This window comes from Mercurialis annua, linkage group LG3, assembly GCF_937616625.2.
Source record: "Mercurialis annua linkage group LG3, ddMerAnnu1.2, whole genome shotgun sequence".
In the NCBI taxonomy this organism is placed as follows: Eukaryota; Viridiplantae; Streptophyta; class Magnoliopsida; order Malpighiales; family Euphorbiaceae; genus Mercurialis; species Mercurialis annua.
The window spans coordinates 74,009,713-74,027,764 of NC_065572.1; the positions used below are offsets into that span (position 1 = coordinate 74,009,713).

The following is an 18,052-nucleotide window of genomic DNA, read 5'->3' on the forward strand; positions in this document are numbered from 1 at the left end:
AAAAATTATTTTATTTTATGAATACAACTTTTAAATAATTATTTTTTAGTTTGATATCAATTGATTCTTAAATTGAATATAAAATTATTTCTTTTAAATTGAGTGATTGTAAAGTGTATTTAGTTAATTTTTTTAGGTCTATTAATGTAGATGCTTTAAAAAATCTTTTATAATTTTTTTTATATAAATTCAATAAATTTAATAATTCTAATAATTAATAAATTTTTGATCCACCATGTGTATTAATTATCGAACAAAGGGTCAATGCGCCTCCTGAACTTGTGACACTGGGTCATGTAGCCCAATTTATACTTTTTTAAACAACTAACCCCAAAACTCTTCATTTTTGGGTCAAATAACCACATAATTTATATTTTTATTTTTAAAAACAGATTTAGGATTATTTAATCGCAACAATTAGGAAAGTATCTAATTACTTTTTTTCATCCCTCACCTCCGATTTGTATTTTACGCATTTTAAAAATGCAATTATGGGGTTATTTGACCCGAAAATGAAGAGTTTTGGGATTATTTGCTCAAAAAAGTATAAATTGGGTTAGATGACCCCATAACACAAGTTTAAGGGGCGCGTTGACCCTTTGTTTATTAATTATCAGAGGGTCGACTGTACCTTTATCAAATCTAGACATGGAATATTATAAATTTCAAGTTGGTTTTTCTGATTTTGTTTGAGGCATCATGCATGCTCAAATCAATATCGCAATAAATAATAAAAATAAACCAACAGCTATATTGAAATGATAAATACCTTCAAAACAAAACAATTGAAAAAATTTGGTAAACTAACAAAATCTGTTCATAAAAAAATGCCTAAGCTAATAAAATCTGTTCAAACTAATACCGAAAATTAAATTACATTTCAGGCGATCACTCAACAAATTCATTAGTCTGAATTTATCAAGGAATCGCCTGAAACTAAATTAAATTTAGGGTACAAATTGAAATGTACTAAGTTGAAACTAGGGATAAAATTTTGATACCATAAGTACTTATAACCCTGATATCTGCTGCTAGGGCAGCATTCATTCTTTGTTGCTATGTGGTGGTTGTGGTAAGCCTGGACGGAGTTGCTGCGGCGGTTGCTGCGGGAATTGCAGGTTATTATGCTGCGGTAGCTGCTCAAACTGTTGGTTATTCGGACGCGGTGGAGATGTAATAATATCTGCTAGACTTACCATAGTAGAGACTGGACTCTGCTGATACTGATATGGACTCGGCTGATGATGAAAAGGACTCTGATGCTGATAAGGATTTTCATGATGATCAAAATGCATCCACCAGTCTCCTCCTGACCCCATCATCCCGTTATTATGATGATCGTGATGATAAGAATCATAAGAAAATCCAGCAGGATGATTATAATTATTGGCTACTACTGGAAGTAGTTGATCATTGTAACTGTAACTGCTTCCAGGTGGAGCGAAATCAATTGGTGATTCTGGATGACCATAGTCACCGAAGAGTAGTTCGTAGTTTTCCGGAGGAGATTCAGCGTAGAATTCGGGTTCAAAGCCGCCTGGATTATTATCATAACCAATAATAGCCTCATTGTTATTGTCTATTAACTCAGCTTTCGGATCATTAATATCCTCATTTTCATTCTCTGCCTCCAGATCTCCTTCAGGTCTAGTAAATCTCTCAGATTTCTTGTAAATCCGACATAACACCGAATCATCAAGCTGCCATAAAAACAGTAAGAAAAAAGTTCAAATATTAATATTATAAAATCATGGCAGACCTACAGAACATAAATAATATCATCAGTATAAAAAAATTATGAGTCCGCAGCTGAATAAGACTCGTTATAAGACGAAAAGAAAAAAACTATACCCTCATATTAAATTCTTTGGTGTTGGGATTGGTTTTTTTTGGCACTCGAGTCGGAGGAGGGTTTTCGAGTCTGAACTCGTGCATAATCCAGTCCGTTTTATCACCCTTTGGAGGTTTTCCCATGTAGAAAACAAGAGCTCTCTTCCTTCCAACTACAATACCTTTATGCTTTATAGGTTTATCGGCTCCGGTGGCTTTCCAGTACCCGCCATCGGCAGCTCGATTGGGTCTCGATCCATTCGGGTACTTCTTGTCCCTTGGTGTGAAAAAGTACCATTCCTTCTCTCCATGATTCAAATATGTAGCTGGCAAACCATAACTTCATAAATTAGATTCTTGAAGGGGAAAAAAGAACTTCAGAATTGAATTTGTAAAGAGCAATCATTATCATAATCACATTGGTAAATTTAAAGAAAAAAAACAGCAATATTTTAAAGTAAATAACAAGGAAAAACTTCAGGATTGAATTTATGAAGATCAATTAAAATCAGAGTAATAATTTCAAGAAAACAAAAGAAACTGCAGGAACTAATTCCGGATAGAATTTATAAACATCAATCATATAATCGCGTTGATAATTTAATAATTTAAAGAAAAGAACCTGCAAGAACTTCAGGATTAAATTTATAAAGATCAACATTCATGATTTTGCTCGGAGGCAAAGGTCGATCCTGGACTTTCTTTTGCAGATATTCAACAATGAGCTCTCCATCATCAGGGTTGAACCTGTAACCTGGAGGAAAAGACTTGAACAAACTCAATTGCTCCTCCGTAAGACGAGGCAAATTCGATTCAACAGGCGGAATCGCTGAGTCGGGTTGTTGAGACCGAGACCGATCATCTCCTCCATTAGATGGTTGAGTTGGAGGAAAACGCAAGTACTTCGAGTTTCGATTGTTAGACATTGTCTAAGATTTTGAGTTTTTGAGTGAGTCTCTCTGGAACTTTAAATATTAACAGAGTTTTCCTGAGAGACATAGTAGTTGATGGGTAAGAATATTTTCCCGTAATTAATAGGATAAACTAATATTAACCAATCAAAAAGTTTTAATCTCTATTTTCTTTTTTGAATGGAGTTTTAATCTCTATTCTATCTATGTTTTAGGTAACAAACTAAAGTAAACTAATATTAAAAAATACTACTATAGTTCGGTTACTAACCATAATCTTTTTAACTAAATTAAAATGGATGAATCTGTATTAATTGGACCCCTGAAAGAACTGTGTCTGCAAGTGGTCGTTTAGTTGAAATATTTATAAGAAAAAATTAACTGTTATGATTTAATCTAGTAAGATAGTATTCACTTTGTTTCGATAATTTTTGGTTCCAGTTTCGATTGAACTAGAGTTTATGAGCTTGATGAATTTGCAGAAGTTATATTTAGGGGCCGTTTGGTTCGTCATAAAAAGAGGGGAATGGAATGGATATAGGAATGTTTCCCATTATTTGTGTTTGTTTTGTCAAATTGTAGTAAGGAATGAGAATGTGATTACCCTCTTAATGGGAATCACCCATTCCCCCTTACCCCATGTGAATGAACTTTTGGAAATGAGAATCAAAATTTTATAAAATATTTTAATAATAAGTAATAAATATATAATTATTAAAAAACGATTTTTAAATATTTATTTTAAAAAATATACTAAAATAATAAAAAAAACTTTTTTAATTTTTTTTTAAATAATTTTTATTTTTTAAAATAATTTTTTTAATTTTTTCGCAAATAATTTTTTTAATTTTTTCGAAAATATTTTTTAAATAATTTTTTTAGTTTTTTCGAAAATATTATTTTTTAAATAATTTTTTAAAATTTTTTTTAAATAATTTTATTTTTTCATATAAAAGAATAGTTAAAAAAAGTATTTTTAATAAATAATAAATAATTGTTTTATTAAACTTCATCCATTCACATTCTTACATTAGTTTTGAATCAAACAAATGAAAACAATCATTCCCATTCTCATTTCTTCCCATTCCCATTCTGATTCTCATTCCCAACCTTAAACCAAACGGCCCCTTAGTGTATTAGTTAAGTCTTAATACAAACTCAAACTGGTAATTGATTAAGAATACAAGTATGGATATAATAAGGCCTTACTTGGTTGGGGGTAAATAGATCAGAGAAGTTGTACTTCTCGAGAAGTAGCGAATTTTTTTTGCTTAGTTCAATTTTTATATTTTACTTCCCGGGAAGTTGGATGTTTGACTTCCCTTTGACTAGGGAAGTAACTTCCCTAGCAAAACCCAAGTAAGTAGAACTTCCCTATCATTTTTGTTGGTTTTTCCTAATTTAACCTTAATTCTTTTCTTTTTAAAAAAAAAATTCATATAAAATATTTTTATTTATTTCAAAAATATACTTATATTATTTTATAATTGTTATTTATAATAAGTAAATATTTTTATTAAATATTTTATATTATGTAAAATTCAAATAAAAAAATATAATTTTTAAATTTTAATATTTAAAAACTCTCCTAAATAGTACGTGAATCGTAAAATAAGAGATAATAAGAAAAAAATAAATTATTTATTGCTCGATTTTTAAATTAAAATTATTTGTTTAACAATATAAAAATTATCAAAGGACATTTATGTCTTTTAGTTAAAGTTATAGTATATTATATTAAAATTAATTTTGTACTTCCCGGGAAGTAAAAATTGAAACAAGTAACATTTAACAAACTTCCTGGGAAGTTAACTTCCCGGGAACTACACTTCCCGGGAAGTTACTTCCCAGTAATTGCTATAAAACGAACCAAGCGAGGCTTAAAGGTTTTTCCATCTGTGTGCTCGAGAATGTCTTAATTGAGTGATGCTTATAGGCGCTTATCTATCCATAATATGTTTCTCGACTACTTTATTTCGCATCTCAACAACTAATTTCTTATGAGAATTGGAGTGCGACGAACGGAATAAAGGTTGGACTTGCAGCCAATCAAAATTCAGGAAAAAGTTGGCCTGACATATAGCGAACTCCACAAGCATTGCAAAGGGATTCAGGCCCCATTGGTCCTTCTGTCCACAGCGGAGCCTCTGTTATCCCACAATACATACATCTCTTAACTGCTTGTTGCGGTGGCAGGGGCTTGTTATTCTGCGGTACTGGTTGCTGATGGAGCGTCTCGTTATTCTGCTGTGGAAATGAAAGAATATTTTCTAGAGTTGCCATATTAGAGCCTGGACTCTGTTGAAGCTGATGCGTTTCCTGATATGGACTCTGATAAGGATTGCCAGCATGATCCCAATCAATCCATCAGTCTCCTAAGCTGATATTAGAGCCTGCACTGTGCTGATGCTGCTGATTTGGACTCGGTTGATGCTGATATGGACTCTGCTGATGCTGATAAGGACTTTCATTACAAGCCGAATGAATCCACCTGTCTTCTCCTGACCCTGTCATCTCAACATTATGATGATCATGATGATAAGAGTCATAAGCAAATCTAGCAAGAGGTTTCTCTAGCTGATCACTGTAACTGTAATTGCTTCCAGGTAGAAAAAAATCATTGAAAGGCGGTTGATCACTGTAACTGTAACTGCTTCCAGGGAGAAGAAAATCATCGGATGGCGGCAGATCACTGTAAATGTAACTGCTTCCAAGTGTAGGAAAATCATTCGGTGGCGGTTGATCACTGTAAGTGCCTTCAGGTGGAGGAAAATAATTGGGTGTAGGCTGATCAGCCATAAATCCTGGAGAATCATAGTCACCTAATGGGAGTAGTCTGCTGCTTGCCGGAGGAGAATCAGAGTGGAATACATGTTCAAGGCCGCCAGTAATCTCATGATTATCACCTAACTCATCAGCTCTTGCATCATTAATTTCCTCATCATATTTATACTTTTCCTCAGCTTCATAACGTCTAATATAATTAGATCTCCCAGATGTCTTATAAATTCGACATAAAACTGAATCATCCAACTGCCAACAAAACAATAGGAAAAAAATTGAATATAAACATCAACAAGCACTATGGCAGACCTACTACAGAGAATAAAAATTTCTAAGCCATCACATAAGTGAATAGTTCATATAATCATACCTGAGGAACCAAGTTTACACAAGAATTTCTCGCGAACAATATTCATTATTAACGAAAAGAAAAATAAAAAATAATTACCCTTATATTAGGCTCTTCTGTGTTGGGATTCATCTTTGGCACTCGAGTTGGAGGCGCGTTTTCAAGTTTGAATTCATACATAATCCAGTCAGTTTTCTCACCCTTTGGAGGTTTTCCCATGTAGAAAACAAGAACCTTCCTTCTTCCAATAATAACACCATCATGCCGCCTTATACGTTTTTCGGATCGGACCGATTTCCAGTACCCGCCGCGGGCAGATCTATTGGGTACCGATCCATTCCGGAACCTCTTGTCCCTTGGTGTGAAAAAGTACCATCCGTTGTCTCCATAATTAGAATATGTAGCTAAAAAACAGAACATTTAACTTTATCAAGAATAGGCAATAATTAAACATCATAATTATCACATTAAATTTATCAAGATCAATCATAATCAAATTGATAATTTAAAGAGAAAAAAACGAACTTGCAAGAACTTCAGGATTGAATTTTAAAAGATCAATCATAATCACTAATACAGTTTAAAGAAAAGAAAAGAACCTGCAAAAACTTCAAGATTGAGTTTATAAAGATCACTCATAATCACATTTTTAAAGAAAAGAATCTGCAAGAACTTCAAGATTGAACTTATAACGATCAAACATAATCACATTAACGAATTGAACCCGAAAGAATTTCAAAGATTGAATTTATAAATATCATTCATAATCACATTGGCAGTTTCAAGAAAGAAAATGAACTTGCAAGAAATGAATCATAATCACATTGGTAAATTTAAAGAAAATTAAAGAACCTGCAAGAACGTCGGGATGGAACTTATAAAGATCGACATCCATGATTTTGTTTCGAGGCAAAGGTCGACCGTCAACTTTCTTTAGCAGATATTCAACAATGAGCTCGGTATCGGTAGGGCGAAATCTGTAGCCAGGTGAAATAGTTTCAGAGTAATCCAATTCTTGCTCACTAAGACTTGTCATTGTTTTGAGATTAGAGTTTGAAATTCTGATTCTTTATTTGAGGGAATTTTTTTTTCTATTTGGATGTTTAAATAATGGGATGAGATCGTGAGGATACTTTGTATGTTAACTGATATACTTATCATTAACATTTTAGAGAATTTTACTATCATCTTTTAACTGAGATTATAATAAAAAAAAGTATAATTAAGTTAATTTTATTCTCTTTTCTTCTCTTTTCTCTAACCGCCTTCTCTTTTCTTCTTCGGCAGTCGTTAATGGCTTAATTTTTCTATTGACGGTAGCCACCTCTTTTGTTTATGTTATTTTAATTTCATAGAATATAATAAATAGCCAATTCTTTTTCATTTTTCTGACGGATTAAAATTTATCACGAAGCGCAATTCAATTATCAAGAAGCGACGATAGATTGAAGATCTTTCAGTAAAAAAATGGATTCATTTATGAGCTATACTAGTTTTATTTATTTTTTATTGTTTGTCTTTTTATGAATGTTTTACTTTGTCATTTTTTTATGAAAGGTTTGTTGTTCTTTCTCTGTGAAAGGTCTGTTGTCTCCTTTTTAGAAGGAGTTGTTGTCTCTTTTTTAGAAGGAGTTATATCAAGTGTTAATTGAATCGGATGCTGTGAGTTTGCAGGTGTTTGGAGAAGTTTGAACGAAGAGTGATTGAAAACTGCACTTAATTCGCGAAACAGTTAGTAATTTATTTTTATTTTTGTAAGTAAGGTCTGCGAATCAGACAGCATGTTGTCTATTCCATATCAGGTCATCGAGTTTAGTGTTCAAATTATTCCGAATTTCTTACAAATGTAACTGTTTCATATTTAATTTAATGAGATCCGATGAATTCAAAAAAAACCTCATGGCGGGCCTATATTGCATAGATATGCAAATGAAGATATATATCTCTAGGTTCTTTAGATTATAATCATAGTCTTTCAAATTCAAATTATTTAAAATGGAATAATAAGGATTATTTTAAGTTAAAAATAATACAAACAATGTAAATTGATAATGGAAGACGCGGAAATGCGTATGTGGCATCATTCGATTGGTGATGCGGTGGAATTCGATAATACATGTTTTTGAGTACGAGAAGTGCTGTTTTCCTGATTTTATTTCAGGCATATGATCAATTTGATATAGTAAAATAGAAGAAAAAAAAAAGTACACTAACAAAAACTAATAAAAAGATTATAAAGCAAGAGAAATTCTTAGGTAGACTCAGTTCACCACGTCATCCGTGGACTAACCCTATCACATAATGACACGTCATTAAAATGATGGCAATCTTGTAATATTACTATTCAAAGTGTAAATAAGTAATAAACGAATTTACAAGATTGCCATCATTTTAATGACGTGTCATTATATGATAGGTTTAGTTCACAGATGACGTGGTAGACTCAGTCTACATAAGAATCTCTCTATAAAGCAAATGATAAAAATCGTCCTAAAATTATTAATTACTACCAATATCAAAAACAAAAACTAAGATGATAGGTGATACCCTAGGGTTATTAGGCCGTATGGCCTGTATCAAACTGATACTCTAAACTTTTTAGGGTACTAATTTAATAATAAAAAAAAGTTTATATATACTACTAAATTTAAACTACAGGGATAAAATTTTGACACCATAAGGACCAATAACCCTGGTATCTGATGCTGACTAAGTAGTTAGTACAGCATTCATTATTTGTTGCCGTCAGGTGGTGGTTGTGGTAAGACCCGGCGAGGTTGCTCCGGCAGTTGCTGCTGGTTATTATCCGGCGGGTTCTGCTGGTTATTCTGCGGCGGCTGCGGCTGGACGGGCTGGTTATTCTGCCACGGTGGAGATGTGATAATATTGTCTAGACTTACCATATTAGACATTGCACTCGGTTGATGACGATATGGGTGGATCTATAATATAGACATTGCACTCGGTTAATGAAAAAATTTAATAGTATGTTTCTGTCAATTTAAAATATTCTAATATGTCCACTTTAATTTTTTTATGTTGCCAAACTTCATAAAATTAAATTATAATAAAACAAATATGGAATTAGATTTTTGCTTACGTGTGGCTGTTGATGCTGATATGGACTCTGTTGATGCTGATTAGGATTGTCAGTATGAGCCCAATGATTCCACATGTCATCTCCTGATTCCATCATCCCATTCTGATGATCATAAGAGTCATAACCAAACCCTCCTGGATGTAGCTGATCACTGTAACTGTAATTGTAACTGCTTCCAGGAGAAAATCCAGTTACTGGCAGCTGATCAGCAATAGATCCTGGATATTCCTGTCCACCAAACGGAACAAGATCGTACATCGGCGGAGGAGATTCCGAGTAGTATTGGCCGCCGGCATCAGTATCATCACTATGATCATTGTCTACCTCCCCCTCAGGTTCTAGATCATTATTATTCTCGACTTCGTACCCTACCTCGTGATCAACTCTTGAAGGTCTATGTCTGTCAGATTTCTTATAAATCCGACATAATACCGAATCATCCAACTGAACAAAACAATAACAGAATGTCAAACACAGATATCATTAAAATCCTGTCAAAACGTAAACAGTATGAAAAAACTTTACCCTCATATTAGGTTCCTCAGTCTTGGGATTGAACTTAGGTTTCTTGGTAGGAGGCGGGTTTTCGACTTTGAATTCATGCATAATCCAGTCAGTTTTATCACCTTTTGGAGGCTTTCCTCTGTAAAAAACAAGAGCCTTCCTTGTTCCAAGGACAACATCATTACGCCTTATCGGTTTATCGGCTCCGGTCGCCTTCCAGAACCCGCCGCCCGCAGCTCGATTAGGTCTCGATCCATTCTTGTACTTCTTGTCCCTTGGAGTGAAAAAATACCATTCCTTCTCTCCATAATTCAGATATAAAGCTAATAAAACAGACATATAATAACTTCATCAGCAAGCTTCCTGAAAAACAATTTAAACAAAAGAAAAACTGAACCTGAGAGATCTTCAGGATTGAACTTATAAAGATCAACGTCCATGATCTTGCTTGGAGGCAAAGGTTGATCATGGACTTTCTTTTGCAGATATTCAACAATGAGCTCTGCATCAGTAGGGCAAAACCTGTAACCAGGTGGGAAAGATTTGAAGAAATTCAACTCCTCATCGGTAAGAGTTGGCAAATTTTCGACATGTCCGACTCTTGGCTCGGGTTGATGAGACTGTCCGTCTTCTGCCTTCGGTTGATGGTTTTGCTCGACAGGTTGATTGTTGGAAGCCAAAACAAGTTGATTGTCGGAAGCCGTGACGAGGTCTTCTTCTTCTTTGGGTGGTTGCAAAGTTATGACGAATTCATATGGACCATTGTTAGAGATTGTTGAATTGCAGAGCTCCATTGCTACTGTTAATAAGTTTTTAAGTAATGGAGTTTGTCTGTTTAACGATTCTTTATATATATTATAAATTCTGAGGAGATGAGATGAGATGAGATGATAGACTTCTGATGAATTTGAAAGTCTCATTGTATATTATCTTTTCGTTGATACAAAGTAGTTAATCAATTATCCTGTAACTTGGATAGCTAATTAGTAGCTAGAGTTCATCTGTTTATTCTCGAATTTTAATGTTTTTTCGTATTTCATAATTAATTTATCATCCCTTTATAATTAAAGCAAGATTATTTATTATATGTAATTGAAATATAAACATAAGCTCAGAACAGTTTTAATTATATAATTAACAAAAAATCATTATAAATATATGTTCCAAAAATTGTTACAAATTTCATTTGTATCTTCATCAAAACTTTAATAAATCTAAAATATGTCCATTTTTCCAATTAAAAGGATAATAATTTAAAAAATCAATTTATCACAAATCGAACTTTAATAAATTAATTACATCATTCAAAAAAAAAATATTGACACCATTTAATATCTACATACTGATAATAAAATATTTTCACTTAATTTCAATAGACCAATAAGATGTTTAATTTAGTAAAGAAAATCAAAATCATGGTATTTTATTAATTAAAATATGTAATATAAATTATTTAACTAATATATTCTGTAAATGGTAAAATAATATTTTTTTCAACTTGGATTAGTATATAACTAAGCAAAATCAACATAAATACGGTAAAGTATGAAAGTTTAGCTCGAACAAATCTACATAAATTTGTTAAATTTAATAATCTAGTAGATAAATTAATAATTAAATTCATACTGTTTAGTTTAGAAATTATTATTTTACAAAAGATAATGTATACAATAATTTAAATATCATCAATTTCATTATTTAAAAGCTCGACATAATCTCATAGGCACTCTTTTTTAATTTTTTCTTATCAACAATAACCGTTTAGTGAGTTCATCAAAAATTTAGAGCAAATGATCTGTTGCTCTTTGTTATGGATAGCTTAGCTTCTATAAAGTTTCTTCAAATATCTATATAAAACATATAAAGGAGAAGTGAAAAACACTGTACATTGTACAGTAACTTCACTTCTCCTTTATACCCTTTTAATTCTTCTTATCTATATAAATTTTTATTGGCCTTTTGGTAATTTCCTGCTACAATTTATATAAATGCCTACCTCATTTATATTTAATTACGGAAAAACCAGTGAAAATTTACAATTTCTTACTATTTTGTCTTTATATAATCATTAGTTTTGTTTCTCTATTTACGAAAGAGCCAGTACCATACACGTCAGCAAGCTATTTAAGATAAAATTGTACATTAAATATAGAAAGTCTTAAAAGTACACTTATTTTGCAAAATAACTAAAAAACCCAGCATTTCACATGGCTAAAAAAATGCCATTCTGGTGGCAGTGAAGTCCTTCACATTGTTGGTTATGTATTTTTATTTATTCATGATTAAGAAACCAAATTATATTTACTAATCAAAACTTTTATAATAATTTTTATATAAAGGATTATGCTCTGTTTTATTTTCATCACTAAATATCAGCTGAATGTAAATTTTACACCAAAATAATATAATTTTATAAAATCAATTACGGTTTATGACATTATTTTTTAAATTTTAAAAACAATATTTATATTTTTTTATAAAATAGTAAATCATTGATCATTTTATTTATGAACTTAGGCCATTTTAATAATTCCATAAAAAATCACTAAAATTACACGAAGTTTCATTTTAGTCACGACTTTTAAAAGTTGTCATATAAAATCATAAACTTTCATTTTTTTTCAAGTCTATCACCAAATCAATTTACAGTGTCTTTTTGCTGACTTGCACACTGAAATCCGGTGGATTGAAAAGAAAATGAAAGGTAAAGTTCACCAGAATGTAATTGCGAATGAGTAAGTAGGAGGCGGCAACTAAAGAGGTAATCGGTGACAGCTTTAAAAAAAAGTTTGTGGTTCTTATAACAACTTTTAAAAGCCGTGATTAAAATGAAATTTCGTGTAAAGTTCGTAATTTTTTTATAAAATTAACCCTTTTAATACTTTTCATTAAGATAACATAAATAATTAATAAGTAATATTTTCACTTTTATATAACTAACTTCGGTACTTTTTTATTTAACAAATTCAACAAAATTTAAAATAACTAACAGTTACATAACGGTAATAAAACAACTATATTTTTCACTATATATACTCACTTTACTATTTGTTTCCACTACATATTACATAATTTATTTCATTTCTTTTATAAAATTTTATAGTCTTTAGAAACAATTCAAAATGAAATCGATTTTAGTTTTAATTATTATAATTATAATTTTACTGTTCATTATTATGTTTAATCTGTCATCAAAAGAATTTTATTTTTTTTAGGATTTTTTGTATTTTTGGTTCTATCTTTATTAGATATTGCAATATTTATAAATTACGGATTATAAATATGAAAATTAGTAATGTGTTTTTATTTTTTATTATATAATTAATACATTTATTACTTTATTTATTTATTATAGCTTTGATTTCATTTGCCTAAAACCACTTTCTGAGTTACAAGTAATGAGGACAAAATTAGTGTTTTTTTAAGGTTTGAAAACAGAAAAGAATGAGAGTCGAAAAACTGTATCCAAATTTTTATAGCTTGGCTTCCATAACAGCGCAATTTTGTCTATTTAAAAATTATAGAATTAGCAAAAAAGACACCATGAGTACAATTTCTTTGCAACTTTAACAGTTTTTCAACTGTAGTTGGCTTTTTCCATCAACATTTTATGGAGTCATCTGTCGATCTCTTTAATTTATTGGTGATGTATTTCCTTTGAAAATAGCATTTAGTTTGAAAATATTTTTTAATACTGTAATGAAAACAATATGAGTTGAATATTTGTCTCAATAAAATGTTACAAACTTTAATTGTAATAATTATATTTAAAACATTTGTATTTTAATATTCCAAAACTGTGTAAATAATTACTATAGTGTTTGAATTGTTTTTAAATTAAAAAAAAAAAGTTTCACCCGAAGCAACGCAAGGGTTTCGTACTAGTTATCCATCTAAATTCATAGTGTTGCATGGTATGACCAAAAAACCCTTAAAATTTAATTACTGTGTTCCATGTTATGACCAAAAACCCCTTTCACTTTGAGCTCGTTCAAAATTGTACAAATTTCAATAATTTAACTATAAAGACATATCTCAATGAAAAACAGGGCATGCATACGGGAAAATAACACCAGACTCTGCTAAAGATTGAACAACAACAGTAAGAAAAGGTTCTGCGAAGAACTCAAAAGAAGGAATGTCCAATGGTGCACTTCGATAGCTTCGGAAGCTAGCAAAATGAGCTGTTCAGAGAATAAGAAATCCCTTCTCTTTTAAGCTTTCCACTGTTTCGTTTATGCTCACATTCAACGGAATAAACTCGACACCCAGAGTGATTGCCTTTTCCTTTGAAACTTTATATGTTGGAACATAAGGTTTATCATCCGCACACCTGCAAGCGAGAATTTTAATTAGCTGGTATCAAAATTAATGTTCCATAACCACTTATTTATCCACGAGCCATACTTCAAATGTGTACACTGTTTAGAAGCTTCAGCTCAAATTGCATGATAACACGAATGCTAACAATATCAAAGAAAATAAATCCTTTGCAAGAGATTATTACCACCCTAGCATTAACCGATTAGCAAGCTAATGAGACAAATGTCTACATATTATGAAGCAGCACAAGAATGAAGAGACGCAGAGAAACTTGCTTAATAAATCATTTAATATGTATGATAGGATGAATGTAAACCATATGAAGAAGCAGCAAATGAAACAAAAATTACCAAGGCAATAAAAATATCCTGAAAAAAACTACCAGAGGGAAGCACACTTACTTTTCTGGAAATTGGAAGTCGGGGTAAAGTTCACGCAAAATATTCACTATTTCAGAATAATGTACAACTCTCTCGACCAAACAATATCTTCCATTAGCCGATGGAATCTCAAAAGCTTGAATGTGTGCAGTGGCAACATCTATGACATTTACCCAGCCAAAACTTGCATTAGGAAAAGTACTTGATCCTGCATTCAAAGTAAATGTTCACAATAATTGTCACATCCTTCAAAGAAATTAAAGAAAGAAATAGTACTGTACGATTTCCAAGTTTATTATTCTAAACAAGTATCACAAAATCTAGCATTCTATTCTCAGCTCGAAAATTGTCAGCTATGTTGCATTGGCAGGCTAGCAGTACTGCCAGTCTCTTTGGTGATCTAAGTCTAACCAGTTAAAAGAACATAATCTTTTGATTGAATAGAATATCATCATTCTGCCCAATTCAAGTCTATTTTTTCTCTTCCTGAAGCAATACTCAATAATAAGGGGCAAGAACTGATATTTGTACACAAAATAAAAAAACAGAGATGCACAAATAAATACCTTTTAGTAAGCTTAAAACTGCAGCAGCACTTGTATTAAGTGTAGGCTGTAAGAGAGGACCAATAACCATAGCTGGATTTATTGCAACTATGTCCAAGCCCTTGTCTTTTGCAAATTTCCATGCAGCATCTTCAGCCAAGGTTTTTGAGACCACATACCAAAGCTAAAAGCAGAACAGAGTGGTGATAAGTACGAGTGAGATACTGATTTGCAATTTAACATTGCTAACATAGTAGGTTGACATTTTTGTTATAGAATAATAGTGAACCAGCGATCGATCAAGTTAACACATGTGCTATAATTATTTTTAAGAATATGTACATCATCTCTTTCTTGGGAGGCAAGACATGCAATGAAAAATAGTTACTCTGTTCATTAAATTTTGATACTGCAACTTTATGTCAATAACAGTCCATCCCTCTTCCTCTCCCTCTCTATCTAGTAAACGAGTTGGGTTACTCATGAATTACTCTAGATCGACTCAAAAAAAATCGAGTCGAGCTACTCGAGTTTTATCTCAAGCCAAACTTGAGTATCAATTAAAGAGGCTCGTTTAGGCTCATTAATAAAATAATTATTTAATATCTTATTATATTGGCTTTCTATATCTTATATATCATTTTAGTTGGTCAACTTTCATGTTCTACGGTGGAAAAAATTTAAAATACATCAAATAGGATAAATTATCATTTTTTAGTGAAGTCGAGCTCGAGCTTGAAAATTTAATCCATTCGGGCTCGAGCTTGGCCTAACTCGTACTTGGCTTCGTTTAAGCTCGTATCTCTATCTAACCATCTGCCTAGTAGGAGATGAAAATCATTCTGTGCTAATTAAGTTTGGAACTATAGTTCTACACCAACTCGAGACCCAATCTAGAAACATCTAAACTAAGTATAGCCATGGTTTAGTTTTCAATTCCTCAGAGACCTAGAGAATAAAGCTAGAGATTGTAATAAGATTTAAAAACTTCAAAGAATAGACTGACATATTCTGGTTTAGAAGAAAAACCTACATGAACGCACCTTAGATTGTTTACAAAATTCTGGATCAGAAAACCAAGTCTCGTCCACTACTACCTCGGGAGTTCGAGGTTTTCCATTGTAAGCAACTGCAGCAATAGAAGATGTCACAATAACTCGCTTGACAGAAGAAGTTTTTGCACATGAACTCAGAACATTAAGTGTTCCCTTCACCGCTGGATCAATTAATTCCTGAAATAAGAACAAATCATAATCAAATAAAGCAATATGCTAACACATTCTAATTGTTATCCAATCAATAATAAAACTAACCTGAGGATCAGTAATATCGTGATAAAAAGGCGAAGCAGTGTGAAAAACACCTTCACACCCTTCAATAGCCTCATCAAATGAACCTTCTTCTAGTAAATTTGCTTTGAACAATTTAAGCCTCTCCTCTGCTCCCTCGAGTGAACGCAAATGCTCTGTTTTTCTTGGATCATCTAAACAAAAATATATTAATTTTAAAACAATTAGCAAAAATTACAGATAATGCAATTAAAATTCAAACAATTGTTTTATAAAAAAATGAACACTAAAATTTCACCGGCTTGAAAAGTTCAAAATTAATCATCTAAACAAAATTAATATTATTTTGTAAAACAATTAGCAAACTGTTTAAATCATTAAAATTACAGACAATGCATTTAAAAATCAATTCAATCAATTGTTTTTTAAAAATTAAACTGTAAAATTTTACTCATCTTACGGTTGAACATGAATTCTAAGAAATGATAATTATATGATATGAACGCATTTCTAATAGAATCTGTTACTAATTTAATAGATTAATCAATCAACTTTAATATCCTAATAAAATCAAAATAAATTACGAATGAGAGAAAATACAGACTCAGATTACGAACGGACGCCTTAACGGTGTAACCGCGTTGGAGAAGAAGCTTGACAATCCAAGAAGCAATGTAACCAGAAGCTCCGGTGACGCACACGACCTTGCCGTCGCCGCTCATTTTGAAATTCTCTGTTCTTTCTGTTTTCTCTTTGTTTAGCTTTGATTGTGCGTAGTGAAATCGTAACGGCTTCCCTGGTTTAGTGGTACTGGTACCATGGCTACTTCTGGTAGCTAAATAATGAATCACAGGACAAGGTTTTCGTGTGCACTGACGTATGTGATTGTATCCTAGTGGGAGTTGGAGCTTGATTGATTGGTTTTGGTATTGACACGTCATATTGAAATGACACGAACGGTGACGATCGAGCGGGGTGGTTGTTAGTTTGATGTGATACAAATTTGGTTAATACGACAGGTTAATCTGTCGTTAATGGAAACGGGTCAAAACTTAACTGGTAGTGGTACCTTTCTGAATAATTTTTTATTTAAAGTAGTACTTTTTTTTATGAATATTTAAAGTATAATTTTTTTTATGAATATTTAAAGTATATTTTAGCAGAGAGTAATCGACTGTTAGAGACTAGGGCTGCAAACAATGAACCGATTCTGAATCAATCTGAATTTTGAGATAATGTTCATGTTCAACTCCAGCATTAGAAAAAGTTAGAGCTCAGTTTATTTAAAAATCGAATGAATTTGAACCGCAAATTTATCGAGTCGAATACTGTAAATTAGCCAATTAATGGCCGTGCTTGAATTTTTTATTATTATAAATTTTTCATATAAATCTTAAACATCTAAAAATGAGGCCCGAACAAGGCTTCTGGTCGAACTTGGATTTGCCCTACAAATAGTCAAGTCCGAGTTCAATTCGAGCCCGGCCATGAACAGGTTCAGTGGGAGTAGGCTTTGAAAGTTCAACGAATTTCACAAAATAGAGTTCAATCATAAAGTTGAAGCCCATTTCTAGTTCATAACGAAAGGGCACCTAATGGTATATATTGGCACTTTTTTATTATTTCAAAATGGTTATAAACATCTTCAACGGGTGTTAAACTTATGAGAATATTGAACTATATAAAAGTTTTAAAATGGATACTGAACATTTTTTTATTACAAAATAGATACTGAACTATGTGAAACGTTACAAAATGGGTACTCTCAGCCACGTGTTCCTCACTGATTTGACGAAAAAAGAATCCACGTCAACAAAAAACGACTGAGAGTACCCATTTTATAACGTTTTGCATAGTTCATACTCATTTTGTAATAAAACAAACTTCTGTATCATTTTAAAAATTTTGCATGGTTCGATACCCTTCCAAATTTAATACCCATTTTAGACTTTTGATTTACGGCCCATAACACATAATACAACTTTTAAAACTCCTAAAATTTCCCAGAAATCCAAAATGTTTGGTTAATTCTGTCTC

At 31.8% G+C, this 18,052-nt stretch overlaps 4 protein-coding genes across 4 annotated transcripts; all 4 read right to left on the reverse strand.

Annotated features, from left to right (window-relative positions):
• Positions 1-804: 804 nt before the first annotated feature.
• On the reverse strand, positions 805-2,807 carry LOC126673507 (NAC domain-containing protein 18-like). The gene is made up of 3 exons (XM_050367677.2): positions 2,453-2,807; positions 1,852-2,156; positions 805-1,700 (listed from the first exon to the last, which is right to left on the reverse strand). The coding sequence occupies exons 1-3, from the start codon at positions 2,754-2,756 to the stop codon at positions 1,044-1,046; spliced, it is 1,266 nt and encodes a 421-aa protein (XP_050223634.1). The 5' UTR covers positions 2,757-2,807; the 3' UTR covers positions 805-1,043.
• A 2,288-nt stretch (positions 2,808-5,095) lies between these two features.
• On the reverse strand, positions 5,096-6,968 carry LOC126673510 (NAC domain-containing protein 71-like). The gene is made up of 3 exons (XM_050367680.2): positions 6,727-6,968; positions 5,974-6,278; positions 5,096-5,774 (listed from the first exon to the last, which is right to left on the reverse strand). The coding sequence occupies exons 1-3, from the start codon at positions 6,908-6,910 to the stop codon at positions 5,109-5,111; spliced, it is 1,155 nt and encodes a 384-aa protein (XP_050223637.1). The 5' UTR covers positions 6,911-6,968; the 3' UTR covers positions 5,096-5,108.
• A 1,382-nt stretch (positions 6,969-8,350) lies between these two features.
• LOC126673506 (NAC transcription factor 25-like) lies at positions 8,351-10,503 on the reverse strand. Its single transcript, XM_050367676.2, has 4 exons — positions 9,876-10,503; positions 9,500-9,801; positions 8,975-9,418; positions 8,351-8,816 (listed from the first exon to the last, which is right to left on the reverse strand). Exons 1-4 carry the CDS (start codon positions 10,396-10,398, stop codon positions 8,607-8,609), a joined length of 1,479 nt encoding a protein of 492 aa, XP_050223633.1. The 5' UTR covers positions 10,399-10,503; the 3' UTR covers positions 8,351-8,606.
• A 2,892-nt stretch (positions 10,504-13,395) lies between these two features.
• LOC126673508 (phenylacetaldehyde reductase) lies at positions 13,396-16,971 on the reverse strand. Its single transcript, XM_050367678.2, has 6 exons — positions 16,620-16,971; positions 16,040-16,209; positions 15,770-15,958; positions 14,748-14,910; positions 14,203-14,389; positions 13,396-13,811 (listed from the first exon to the last, which is right to left on the reverse strand). Exons 1-6 carry the CDS (start codon positions 16,954-16,956, stop codon positions 13,667-13,669), a joined length of 1,191 nt encoding a protein of 396 aa, XP_050223635.2. The 5' UTR covers positions 16,957-16,971; the 3' UTR covers positions 13,396-13,666.
• Positions 16,972-18,052: the final 1,081 nt, after the last annotated feature.

Excerpts from the sequence above, each read along its gene's own strand:
- LOC126673507 (XM_050367677.2), bottom strand. The coding sequence starts at position 2,756 with ATGTCTAACAATCGAAACTCGAAGTACTTGCGTTTTCCTCCAACTCAA. Across the intron at positions 2,157-2,452 it reads TAATCCTGAAGTTCTTGCAG|CTACATATTTGAATCATGGA; the intron begins GTTCTTTTCTTT and ends ATGGTTTGCCAG. Across the intron at positions 1,701-1,851 it reads CCAAAGAATTTAATATGAGG|CTTGATGATTCGGTGTTATG; the intron begins GTATAGTTTTTT and ends TTTTTATGGCAG.
- LOC126673510 (XM_050367680.2), bottom strand. The coding sequence starts at position 6,910 with ATGACAAGTCTTAGTGAGCAAGAATTGGATTACTCTGAAACTATTTCA. Across the intron at positions 6,279-6,726 it reads CCATCCCGACGTTCTTGCAG|CTACATATTCTAATTATGGA; the intron begins GTTCTTTAATTT and ends TCTGTTTTTTAG. Across the intron at positions 5,775-5,973 it reads CAGAAGAGCCTAATATAAGG|TTGGATGATTCAGTTTTATG; the intron begins GTAATTATTTTT and ends TTTTGTTGGCAG.
- LOC126673506 (XM_050367676.2), bottom strand. The coding sequence starts at position 10,398 with ATGAGACTTTCAAATTCATCAGAAGTCTATCATCTCATCTCATCTCAT. Across the intron at positions 9,419-9,499 it reads CTGAGGAACCTAATATGAGG|TTGGATGATTCGGTATTATG; the intron begins GTAAAGTTTTTT and ends TGTTTTGTTCAG. Across the intron at positions 8,817-8,974 it reads ATCAGCATCAACAGCCACAC|ATCCACCCATATCGTCATCA; the intron begins GTAAGCAAAAAT and ends TCTATATTATAG.
- LOC126673508 (XM_050367678.2), bottom strand. The coding sequence starts at position 16,956 with ATGACGTGTCAATACCAAAACCAATCAATCAAGCTCCAACTCCCACTA. Across the intron at positions 15,959-16,039 it reads ACGATATTACTGATCCTCAG|GAATTAATTGATCCAGCGGT; the intron begins GTTAGTTTTATT and ends TTCTTATTTCAG. Across the intron at positions 14,390-14,747 it reads AGTTTTAAGCTTACTAAAAG|GATCAAGTACTTTTCCTAAT; the intron begins GTATTTATTTGT and ends CTTTGAATGCAG.